Genomic DNA, 12,856 nt, shown 5'->3' with positions numbered 1-12,856 from the left:
TCTGAACTAAATACAATGAACTGGGCAATAGGGGTTAGCAGGCAGGCAGGCGTGTTGAAAATTGTTTTAATGAGCCCAAAAAACAGTGTCTGTATTAAGTACATGGTTTTTAGTGTCCAGCAGAGTTATGAATTAAAGTTCCCAGGCTCATCTTTTGAAGTTATTGTGCAGATTTCCTTTGAGAATGAGGACTCTTATGCTTAACTATCTGCCCCACCATATATTTAGCTCACACACTCTTGTTACTTTCCCCAGAACAAAGGAAGAATTCTGTGAAGGTCAAAAGCTTGTCCCTTCTACCAACAAAAGTTGGTCCAATAAAAGATATTACCTCATGGATTTGTCAAGAACCAATTGTGTCAAAACAATCTGATAGCTTTCTTTGACAGGGTAACAAGCCTTGTGGATAGGGGGAAGCATTTGATGTGGTTTATCTTGACTTTAGTAAAGCTTTTGATACTGTCTCGCATGACCTTCTCATAAACAAACTAGGGAAATGCAACCTAGATGGAGCTACTATAAGGTGGGTGCATAACTGGTTAGAAAACCACTCCCAGAGAGTAGTTATCAGTTCTGTTCTGTTCAATATATTCATCGATGATTTAGATAATGGCATACAGAGTACACTTACAAAGTTTGCAGACGTTACCAAGCTTGGAGGGGTTGCAAGTGCTTTGGAGGCTAGGATTAAAATTCAAAATGATCTGGACAAACTGGAGAAATGGTCTAAAGTAAACACGATGAAATTTAATAAGGACAAATGCAAAGTACTACACTTAGGAAGGAACAATCAGTTGTACACATACAAAATGGGAAATGACTGCCTAGGAAGGAGTACTGCAGAAATGGATCTGGGGGTCATAGTGGACCACAAGCTAAATATGAGTCAACAGTGTAACACTGTTGCAAAAAAAGTGAACATCATTCTGGGATGTATGAGCAGGAGTGTTGTAAGCAAGACATGAAAAGTAATTCCTCCGCTCTACTCCGCGCTGATTAGGCCTCAACTGGAGTAGTCTGAACACCACATTTCAGGAAAGATGTGAACAAATTGGAGAGTCCAGAGAAGAGTGACAAAAATGATTAAAAGGTCTAGAAAATATGACCTAGGAGGGAAAATTGAAAAAACTGGGTTTGTTTAGTCTGGAGAAGAGAAGACTGAGAGATGATGATAGTTTTCAAGTACATAAAAAGGTTGTTACAAGGAGAAGGGAGAAAAACTGTTCTTTTTAACCTCTGAGGATAGGACAAGAAGGAATGGGCTTAAATTGTAAGAAAGGAGGTTTAAGGTTGGACATTAGGAAAAACTTCCTAATGGTCAGGGTGGTTAAGCACTGGAATAAATTGCCTAAGGAGGTTATGGAATCTCCATCATTGGAGATTTTTAAGAGCAGGTTACACAAACACCTGTCAGGGATGGTCTAGATAATACTTAGTCCTGCCATGAGTGCAAGGGACTGGACTAGATGACCTCTCAAAGTCCCTTCCAGTCCTATAATCCTATGACTCTCCCTCTCAATGAGCAGTAAGAACAGAGATTTCAGCACTTCCACAAAACAACTGACAAAACATATTTAAACAAGCTGTGTTATTTTAGAAGTTTTTATCAGAAGAATATAAACGACTGCAATTTCCCTAGAATTCCAGCCAAAGTGTGCTGCACTAGAGGACAAACCATCATACAGCTGACAATAGTGCTGCCTTCTCCCCTTATTAAAAATATATTTAAAATACTTCATATGGTCTTCCAGTTATGTTAGCTCATTAAATTTAAAGTAGTTTTTCTTCATGGGTACTTATACCATGAAACAATAAATAACTTATTTTTTTACTACAAACTGAGAGGCTGTTAAATGCTTTGTTTCTTTATTCTGTTTGGTAGGGTTGAGAAGACTTTCTTATTTCACACTTTGTAGAAGGCACAATTTTTTTTAAGGTGTGTATTTGTTTCCTTTGGGAAGGAACATCATTCCTTCCATTATATGATTTTCGTACCATCAGTGTTATCTCTTTACCAAGCAGTCACAAGTAAATGTATTCACAGTTTTCATACAGCAAACTTCCAAAATTTTTGAATGATTTATAAGAAAAAGAGTATATAAATGGTGATATCTAGCAAATATATAAAATTGGTTAAGAAATATGGGAAGAGCCAAAGGATTCTCAGAGTAAGTGTATCATTCATTTCAAAGGAAAGGGTGGGCACAATCATTTATTCCCTAAGAAAACCTCAAGAAAGAAAATGTCTGTATGGAACCCTCTGGAAGTATTCCCAAAAATAATTTCCATGGGGGAGGAGAGGGAAGGCAGATGTTCTCCCTGCAAGAACCAGATGTTCACTGTGCTGAAAATATACACAAGTATATCTCCATTCCCAGGTTAATGCTGCTTTCATGAAGTCTGACTAACTTTTGCTTTAGTTCAGCATATGATCATGCTTTAGTCCCAACATACCTCAGGAATTTAAACAAAATAATTGAAGATTAAAAACAGTTAACACAGTTTAAGGAAACACAAAAGTAAGACAAGTTCACATCTTTCTTTTATACCGAATAACTGTAGGGCAAGGCTTTGGGCACAGAAGATTGAGACTTTACTGTGACATGCAAAAGCAATGCTAGGTCTACATTACTGCAAATATTTTATCCATGGACTCATTATATCTTCTTCTACACACTTCTGTTCTGTTTCTCTGATTTTAACATAACTCATTATTGAGATTCTTAAAACTTTTTGGGTCCTATTTTCATCCTGATGTTAATAGGACAGGGCAGTACAGGATATGGTTGGTCACTTACACAAGAGCTTTTCAACCCTAGGTGTCTAAAGTAAGATCCTAAATCTATACTTAAGTACCTAAATAAAAGCATCCTGATTTCCATAGATGCTGAGTACTCATACATTCCACAGAAGCAATTACGCAGCACCTTTGGATATTAGGAAACATTTAGACCTAAATATATATTTAGAAGTCTCATTTTGAAAGTTTTGGCCTTAATTTGTATCTGTTTTTGTTTTTCAGAAGTAGGAAGATCACCATCACAAGGATTCACTGTATGTTAACTTTTCCTCTACATCTAAGATGAAACTTGAAGTACCTGCTCTGAAACAAAGGCCAAGGGAACTTTCACCAGCTTTCACTGCTAAGGTAAAAATGCTAGTTTCCAAAGGAAAAACACCTTTATAGTAAAAACTGAAGGGTGGTCGTAGTCAACTCTATCCACTACCTGTTTTAATGTGTCCATTTCCATCATCTACCTTTCTAGGTTACTTTTATAGCCCCCATTACCACAGTATCTGAGTGTCTATGACAAGAGTACTTGGCAAAATCCAAGGATTCTCTGGCAGAGGGTTATTGGCTGTACCCTACACCAATTAACATGAAACCAAGACCAGGAACAGTTTTAGCTATGGAAAAGACACACACAAATAGTTCTCTATGACTAGAAACTTCTCATTGTACAGTGATACAAAAAAGTCATCTCTGTTTCAAAATAAACAATGTTTAGTGCCCTAAATCTTTGGTCCTATTCTGTTAGCCATAAGCTATATTATTAAGTGCATTACTTGAAGCTGGTGCACCACTAGGCTGGTTAAACAAACCTGAAAAATACACCAATGACCTAGGAATGCAAACCCTGTAGTGGCTCACAGCCCACACATTCAGCCTTCAACAATGCAACTTCAACCCTGATGAAGCTTGGAAAGCCAAATTGAGTTCACAAGAAGTGAAACCTCGTGAAAGACCTGACGCAGAAGATCCCTGGCTTCAATCTCCCATGAAGCTTATGGGCAACCCTAAACCATATCTGCGCAGACCATGGCAGATGTGGATACTTGCTGAACAAATGGAAAATTAAAGACTCTCCTGTGTGCGACTGTTCTGATCACCCAGAACAGACCATAAAACATATCAACTCAATGCCCGTTTCACAAATATGAAGGAGGCATCTCAGCAATACACTCGGCTACTCCTGACACAATTATGTGGCTTAATCATCTACCTGTAACATGGCAGTTGTTGCTCTACATTTACATCAGCCATACAAAGATGAAGATTGCTTTGTTTAGGATTCATATAAAGTACTCATTCGTTCATGAGGAGCAAATTCTTATTTCATCTCTTTTTAAACTATGGAAGATACAGGAATGATTCTGTAATGGTTGTAATAAATTCTGCTTTATGTCTAATAATGCTTTTCAGGATTAATGCTTTGTTAGTTAAGCCTTTTACTTCAGCCTCTAGAGAAGAATAAGCACTATTGGAATGTAACGGTCTATTCAAAAGACAATAAGAAAAATGCCAGTACAGTGTCTGTGCAATATGCAAACAGGTAATAAACTTTTGTAATGTACAAATTAATGGAAGCAACTCTACTTTCAAATGATTAATATGCTTTCATTGTCTTGGTAAGTGGTAATCTTAAACTATTCCATCCTCATTTGTTTTCGGATATTAGGCACCAAATGAAACATTAGAGCAATCACATGCAACAGCCTGCTGCATTATGAAGTATCATCTTAAAATATCCATTGCTCGCAAATCATAGAATCATAGACTTTAAGGTCAGAAGGGACCATTATGATCATCTATTCTGACCTCCTGCACAATGCAGGCCACAGAATCTCACCTACCCACTCCTGTATCAAACTCGTGTCTGAGCCATTGAAGTCCTCAAATCATGGTTTAAAGACTTCAAGGTGCGGTGAATCTTCCAGCAAGTGACCCGTGCTCACAGGGTTTCTGCCAATCTGCCCTGGAGGAAAATACCTTCCCGACCCCAAATATGGCAATCAGCTAAACTCTGAGCATGTGGGCAAGATTCACCAGCCAGCACCCAGGAAAGAATTATCTGTAGTAACTCAGATCCCACCCCATCTAACATCCCATCACAAGCCATTGGGCATATTTACTGGTAGTAGTCAAAGACGAATTAATTGCCAAAATTAGGCTAACGCATTATACCATCCCGTTCAAAAACATTTTGATGGATGAAACCAGAAATATAAGCTTTGATATAATACAGTAATGAAAAAGTTAATTGGCATGAATATGGTGGTTAAGAATCTACACATTAACACCCAAAACAACCAGGTCAATGAATTAGTTTGAAATTCATAAAAAGAATTACAAGAAACTAGCACATTTAACAACAACAGAAAAGAAAGGCTAGACTCTGCTTTTTGCACTTATCCCTGAGTAAGGAGTCACATTACAGCAGCATTGTCCCAGAAAAAGCATCAGAAGGCAATGGGACTCAGGTCTTGTCTGCACTCACAATGCTGCAGCGGCACCATTGTAATGCTTAGTGAGGACACTACCTGCGCCAAGAGGAGAGCTTCTCCTGTTGGCTTAGGTACTCCACCTCTCTGAGAAGTGGCAGCTATGTCAATGGGAGAAGCTCTCCTGTTGACATAGCACTGTCTACATCGGGAGTTCAGTCAGTATAACTACATTGCTCAGGAGTGTTTATTTTCCACACCCTTGAGCCACATAGTTATACTAATGTAATTTTGTTGTGTGGACAGGGCTAAGTGTCACAATTTGTCCTGAGTCCCCTGCATGGTCAGGTTAAAGCTAGTCACTACAATCTAGATCTATATACTTAAGGAGAAAATGTATGCTTGAAAATACATTTCACCCCAAAGGATTTCTAAGGGGTGGAATATGATAGATGTCTATAAAATCACGAATAGTGTCGAGGAAGTTATTAAGAAATGTTATTCACTCCTTCAAATAACAGGAATCAGGGATCGCCCAATGAAATTGAGAGGCAGCAGGTTTAAAACAAACAAAACCAAGTACTTCTTCACACAATGAACAGTCAACTGGTGGAACTCATTGCCAGGGGATGTTGTGAAGGTCAAAACTATAGCTGGGTTCAAAAAAGAACTAGATGAGTTCATTGAGGATAGGTCCATCAGTGGTTATTAGCCAAGATGGTCAGGGATGCAACCCCATGCTCCAGGTGTCACTAGCCTCTGACAGCCAGAAGCTGAGTGTGGACGACAGGGGGATGGGATCACTTGATAACTGCCCTGTTCTGTTCATTTCCTCTGAAGCACCCTGGCACTGGCCACTATCGGAACATAGGATACTGGGCTAGATGGACCATTCGTCTGACCCAAGATGGCTGTTCTTATGTTCTTTATATATTTATAAGTAACCAAAACCTATAGTGTTATAGGAGAAATAGGGAGTTGGGACTAGCAGGTAGGAAAGGAAAATGGTCCATGAGAATATCTTCATTTTAACCAGAGGTTCAAAATGCAAGAGAGTTTGAGAAATCCTGATATACAATCCTTTTTCAATTTTTTTTGTACTTTTATTCTCAATTCTGGATCTTATCTTCTTAAAGAAATCACATGCAAAAAACTCTCTCTGCTGTAATTATTATTACACAAGAGTCAGGAAATGTTGATTTAGGCTCATAAAGCTGAGTCTTTGCAAGAATTTGTGGGGCATTTCTCTATCAAATTATTTCCTTGTACCATTTATCCCGTTCTACTGCACATTTATGATTTCAATGAGTTCATATTATCTGAGCAGGACAGGATAAAATTAAATCTTTTTAACAATATTTTCAAGGCTGTTAGCAAATTAGGCATTATGCAGCCACAAAACATTTTAAACCTTCTCCTTCACTAAATCTCTCTTTCACAGAAGTCAATTAGCAAGAACAAATACCTTAAATAAGAGTATTTCCATTTTCCATAAAATCCTAGTCACTTATCTCCAACAAAAAATGCATATGGTCAACAGATTATAGAAAAAGGACTTGAATGGTTATCTTAGCAATGTATTTCAAGGGGACAAATTGCTGAGTTTTTAAAAACTTCCTAGATATTTTTTTATTCTCATTTTAAATTTTTGAATGGACTACACATTCAGATCTCTTTTACAAATATAACTAGATACCCTCTTCAATAAATCTGAAGGATATAGAGTTTATCTTGATTTAGAAGTAATACTGATTTATTAATGGGTAATAATAGTAAATCTAAAGTATTTTGTAATAAAATACAAGTAAATTACTAATTATGTTACACACAGCCAGAAAAGTATGCTTTCTAAAAGATACCCCGGAGATTCCTTTTTAATAATAATACCAACGTTATTTTATTGAGACATTTATACATGGTATCTGTGGCATGGCTAGTATATGAAATATGAACCAGTTGGCAAAATCCCCTTTTTTCTTATCCAAAGACCTAATTACTGCTACTGCTTAATTATGGAAGAGGCCAGTGGTTTGACTGGAAAGAAACAGAACACAACGCTTCTTAGAAAGTGATTATAATATTAGCCTTTTTATATTAAGATAGAAAGCTGTGTTTGCAAACACAGAGGTGTATTGTTGCTTTTTAAAATATAATGAAAGGGTGTAGTTATTTTTAAAACCTTGACATGTTTGACTAAAATGATCCCATTTCTAAATTAAATTACAATCTGAATACTAGAAAATAATGCTTTAATCGTCTAGGTAAATACAAAAGACAGATGCTACTGTAAGTAGACGAGGATCTTGCAATGAGTTATCCCACAGCTATCTAAATCAATTTGTAAATATAACATAAAAAAGTTAAAAGATGTTTCTCTTGCAATTGCCAAGCTTTCAAACAACTGCAAAAGTAAAAGTATAAAAAATGCAGATGGGCAGAGGATATTTTACATATAGTGTTATTGTCAAATGTTTTGCCTGTTAACATTTTTTTCTGGTCTTTGTAGCACTTTATAGCCTCTGGATGTTTTGATTCCTCATGTCAAATCTGCTTTTCATGGTGTAAGGATCTTCTATATACATATCTTTTTTATTTCTCTCTCTCACTCTCACTGTTTTCATTCCGGAGAACAGAACTACTTAAACTCAGTTCTGCTCACAAATGCTTTGATCATAAAAAATGTAGTACAGGGTGAACAAATAGCCCAATTTAGTCTTATTTTCAATATTTTAACCGCCCCTTATTCCTCCCTCCCCCCCACTAGTTGCCCCTCTCCTTTCTCTGTCGTTTTCAAGTAGAAATCCCCCATCAACTTCTCAGGAGAAAGGGGAGAGCAGAAGGAGCAGCAGTTATTTCAAAGAGCACTAATCCTCAGAAACCAGGGAAGCATCATGCTTTCTCTCCCTGGAAATAATAATAGTAAAACGTGGCAGTTTTGGGGAGGAGCACACCATCTGCCCTCCCCAAGGGAGGGGGCAGGGGAAGACTTGACAGGAGCATCTGTGCCACCCCCTCTAGTCCCAATAAGCCAGGGCAGTTTGGTGAGTATGAGAAGGAACATTTCCCACCTATCCTTGCAATGGGAGGAACAGAATTAGAAATACAAATAATAAATGAATAATGAGGCAACTGAAAAGGAGCACTAGTGGCCATAGTACATTTCAGCAATTGGAAAAGTAGGATATGAAAATGAAAAACCCTGTAGAACATAAAGACGGAAGGAGTAGGGGGAAGAGATTACAGGGAGATCAGAGGACCATTTACTGATCTTGAGCTCCCCACTCTATCCCAGTGCTACTGAAGAGCTGACAGAGAGCCCCGTGTATTCCCTTCCCAGAAGTCATCTGTTCTACCACTGGGAGAAAGGGGAGAGAAACCTGCACCTGTGAGACTTTCAAGCCCCAGAGCAGGGGATTTGTTTAACCTAGCTAACAGAGAGGGGTCTGAGAGAGAGCATGCGCGAGACAGCGCAATTACATAATTGTTTGTTTTTCAGTCATGGGTCCCTAAGCAAACAGAAATTATATATTTTGTGGAAAAAATCCCTACATTTGGCTTTTAGTTCAGAGACCTTCACTTTTATGTAATGTAATAGCCAGGAATAAATTAATAAAGTCATTTTAATAAGCTATTATAGGTTTATGTTGTGGGTTGAAGACTGCTAGGTTGAGATGGCTGGTTGCATTGGCAGAAGAAAATACGTTGCAATTAGGTGACGGTTTGCTCTCATTACCATGCATGGCTCTTTTTGTGACCTTCACTCTCTCTCTCTCTCTCTCTCCTGGCTGTATTTCTGCAGTATGTTTTTTTATTTATTTATTCTGTGGAATATATCATTGCTACGTAGGCTTTTTTGAATTTTCTTATCACAGTATTTGTTTCTGTGGGAGGAGTGTCATTTCTTATGCTCTGTAAGAAAGGTGTTCACTTAAGAAAGATGTTTGTGTTTCAAACATGTTATATTCTTTGGCTATGTGTATAGCAACATCTGGGTTGTTTCCTGTGGCCAGCAGTGATTGTATTCTTGTTTAACTGTGAATCTGCAACCCTTCTTTTGATTCCTAACTTGAGCTATTTTATCCTGAGAGACCTTTCCTTTTCCAGCTTCCAAAATACGGGACACTCATGAAAATGATCTGACTCTGCAATGTCAACTAGAAAGAGCCACAAATAAAGCACTGAAACCCAAATCACAGCAATTTCAAAAGAGAATAAACAGCACATATCCCACACGTAGGAGGTATACAAGGGAACAAAAATATACTTGACAAATAAGGAATCAGAACATTCTATAGCAAAGGGAAAACTATATGCAAAAAAATGAGCAAACATAATGGGTGAAATCCCAACACAGTATGTAGTTAACTGTTTCTACTACATTCCCTGGAGAGACTACAATGTAGCCTTATAAACCACAGTCTTTTACAGTTCTGCATTTCACAATGTGATACAATTTTATACAATTAAATGTTCTGTTTTGACCTTATTTTTTTTTAAATTGAGTTACAGAATTATATAGTTTAAACACCCTCAAGCGTACTCGCTAGGATTTCCAACATTGTAATATATAAAAAACGGATACTCCGGCAGGAGTGCTGGAAGTGCTCCTGCCTGCCTCTTCCCCCAGGTCCTACCCCTGACCCACCCCTCCCAAGGCCCTGCTCCTGCCTCTCCCCTCTCACCAAGGCCCTGTCCCCTATTTGCTGCTCTTCCCTCCCCCCCCCGCCATCTTCTGTCATTCTCTGCTTTTTCCCTCCCCTCTGCACGGAAGGGACTTGCCTTTGGAGCTGGGAGCTGCTGCTGCACAACGCAGTAGGAGGTGGCTCCAGCTGAGTAGGGGCTGGCACGGGTAATGACCAGGCACCTCCCTGCCTCCCCGACCCGCAGTAACCAGATACTGTCAGGTCCCCTTTTTTACCAGACTTTCCGGTCAATAACCAGACACCTGGCCATCCTAGTATCTCTATTTGTTATTTTATTTGCAGAGAGAAAATATAAAGCGAGATAAACAAACACACACTGAGAAAGCTGGGGCAGGTGGTGCAGTGAATGAAAGCACTAGTATTTCACCTATGAAGATCAAAGTTCAAGTTCTAGGTCTGATCACAAGTGAAACTTATTTTAGGTAGTCTCATCCAAATTTGCCACCAGGGAGGTGAAAACAGTAGTAATATTCTGCACACATCCATCACTCCTCTAATATAAAGTTAGTACCCAGACCTTCCTCTGTCTGCCCCATTCACCAGCACCAGAATTCCTAACTTCTCTAGTTGGGTTGGTCCTGCTCCTGGTGTGCCTGCCATTTTTAACTCTCACTAGGTGTGAAGGACTGTAAATACTACAGAGGCTACTGAGGCATGTAAGCATGAAAACTAGCCAGAATACCCAGAGCACAACAAAGCACACCAGGATCAGAGTTAGGAAGTTTCTTGCATATCTGAAGCCAGGAGGGGGGAAAAAATCAACTTTTAGGTGGGTGTCAAGGTAGAAATGGTTACAGGGATGGGTAAAAGACTTAAATTTCATTCATTGATTCCCCACAGACCACTCTATCTGCGGCCTGTTTTTCATCTTGTCCTGGGCCCTGTGAATCCTGTACCACAATGGCAAAAGTGTCTAATGCCAGGATATAAGAACATTGGCAGAGATGTTTGTGGAAGCCTTCACAAAACATGCCCAGAATAAGCCTGATTCAAGACAATGCTACTAGTCTCCATTTTCATAAGCTATAAAAGTCAGTCACATATACAGCATAATCTCATTGAGAAAGACAGTAAATCATAATGGGACTAAGATTTCACTGTTGCATCTGTACTTCTGTTAATACTAAGTATTATAAACCATAAACTACACCCAACCTTCAGTGAAAATGTAGCCTATTTCTTTGTGAATGGAATGGTTCTTGTTACATCCCAGAATATGATTTTGAAGCCATTTTTTTTTAAACTCATCATCACCTGTATTAACTGTGCTGCACAGTAAGGAACATCAGAGGTTACCAGGAACACAGCTTTTCTTGCTACAGACAGATTCAAAGTGGGAATAAAGTGCCTAGCTGCTGCTATTATCCTAACAGTTGGAAACTGTCTCCACCGCCTGGCAAAATACAAACACAGCAGTCCCAAAGTGGTACAAGGCTATCAGAAAAAGAAACAATAAAATTTTCCTAAATAACTTATTTTTATACTTTTTAATGGAAGAGATGTACATAAAACACAGAAAAAACTTCAGTGGATAGGGCATATTATAGATCATTACTCATCTGCAACCAAAGATGTTACAGAAGTTGAACATCTAAATTTAAACTCAGTTAACTCATCAATAGCAAAGACATCAATAACATAGGCAGCTCATGAAAAAAGGGGTATTTTGTTCTACACTGGAGTGAGGAAAACTAAGACTATTCCTGCACTAAACAAATGTGTAATGGTATTTTCTAACAGCTTGTGATGTTTGGATTGGTTATAGACAAACTCACAGCAGACCTGCACAGCATCATGGCTAGCATAAACCAAGATATCTGAAAAGTTTATAAGTGTAGATCTGTTGGGATAGATCATGATAATGCTAATAGAGGCAATTAAGACATAATAAACTCAGGGCTGCATGTTATAAAAATGCAAAAAATGAAATTTACCTGGAATAAGTTCCATAACTATATAAATAGGCTGCCTTTGAGTGCAAACTCCTATTAGCTTGACAATATTGGGATGGTCATATTGCTTGAGTATTCTGCATAGGGTGCAAAAAAAGTTTGATTATGTTAGTATATTTCATTATGCAAGTTGATTAAAATAAATATAAGGAGAAAGTATCTTAAACCTCTAACATTATTTTAAAGCAAAATTTCCCTTGTTATATTATCCAAAAATAAAAAGAAGTTGCTTTCAATGCATCAAAGGTACCACTCTGTGGAATTACAATCATACCACTCTGATGAGAAAATTAAAAACTAGTGAATATATTAACTAGTTTACAAGTCAAGATCTACTTAAGTAAGTGATCCCACCATTTGTCCACATCATAAAACAACTATATAATTTGCAAAACAAGGCAGTCATACCTCACGAGGCCCAGAATTTAACTAAAAGATCAGAACTGGGGAGTGCTGGGAGAGTTCAGTCAAAAACCTTGCAAAGCATCTGTCTGCACTTTGCCTACCCACAGCTCAGCCTCCGACTCATTTTCCTGAGCATTAAATACAGTAAAAATAATTTAAACTGAAAACAAAACATTAAGGATAACTATTCCAATTTAGGAAGCTAAAACAATAAAACTTCCATCTGCTTAAGTAAGGCTATGATGAGAATATTTACAGACAGAAGAATATGCCATGATTTATAAATGAAAAGGAGGGCTGGTGAGAATTCTAGAGAGACATCATAGCTTTTGAAAGTTTGATACCTACTACTTACTAACTTGAACCACCTCTTGTAAAAGAAAATGGAAAGCGTTAGTATGCTTGAATGCCATCTCAGTAAGGAATAATGTATTCCATTTTCATTTCAATATAAAATCATTTCTTGAGTTGGAGGCTGCTTAGCAAGTGAAGAAATTTCTTGGTAGCCAGTCAGGCTATTAGCATGAAATCAAAGCCATTTTCAAGGAATTATATAGTTGAGATATCCAATTA

At 38.0% G+C, this 12,856-nt stretch overlaps 1 protein-coding gene across 14 annotated transcripts in view; it reads right to left on the bottom strand.

Moving 5' to 3' along the window:
• The window catches only part of FER (FER tyrosine kinase), a 385,522-nt gene that overhangs the window by 145,214 nt on the left and 227,452 nt on the right, over nucleotides 1-12,856 (bottom strand). For 13 of the 14 annotated variants that reach the window (XM_039542917.1, XM_039542922.1, XM_039542921.1 and 10 more), the window contains one exon: nucleotides 11,861-11,955. In XM_039542917.1, the coding sequence (XP_039398851.1) occupies nucleotides 11,861-11,955 (95 nt within the window). Of the gene's footprint in view, nucleotides 1-11,255; nucleotides 11,361-11,860; nucleotides 11,956-12,856 lie in introns of those variants that run through there. The other variant, XM_039542924.1, reaches the window with a different exon arrangement.

This window comes from Mauremys reevesii, linkage group 6 (assembly GCF_016161935.1).
Source record: "Mauremys reevesii isolate NIE-2019 linkage group 6, ASM1616193v1, whole genome shotgun sequence".
Taxonomy (NCBI): Eukaryota; Metazoa; Chordata; order Testudines; family Geoemydidae; genus Mauremys; species Mauremys reevesii.
The sequence above is the reverse complement of the archived record's forward strand: the minus strand, read 5'-3'. Positions and strand labels throughout refer to the sequence as shown.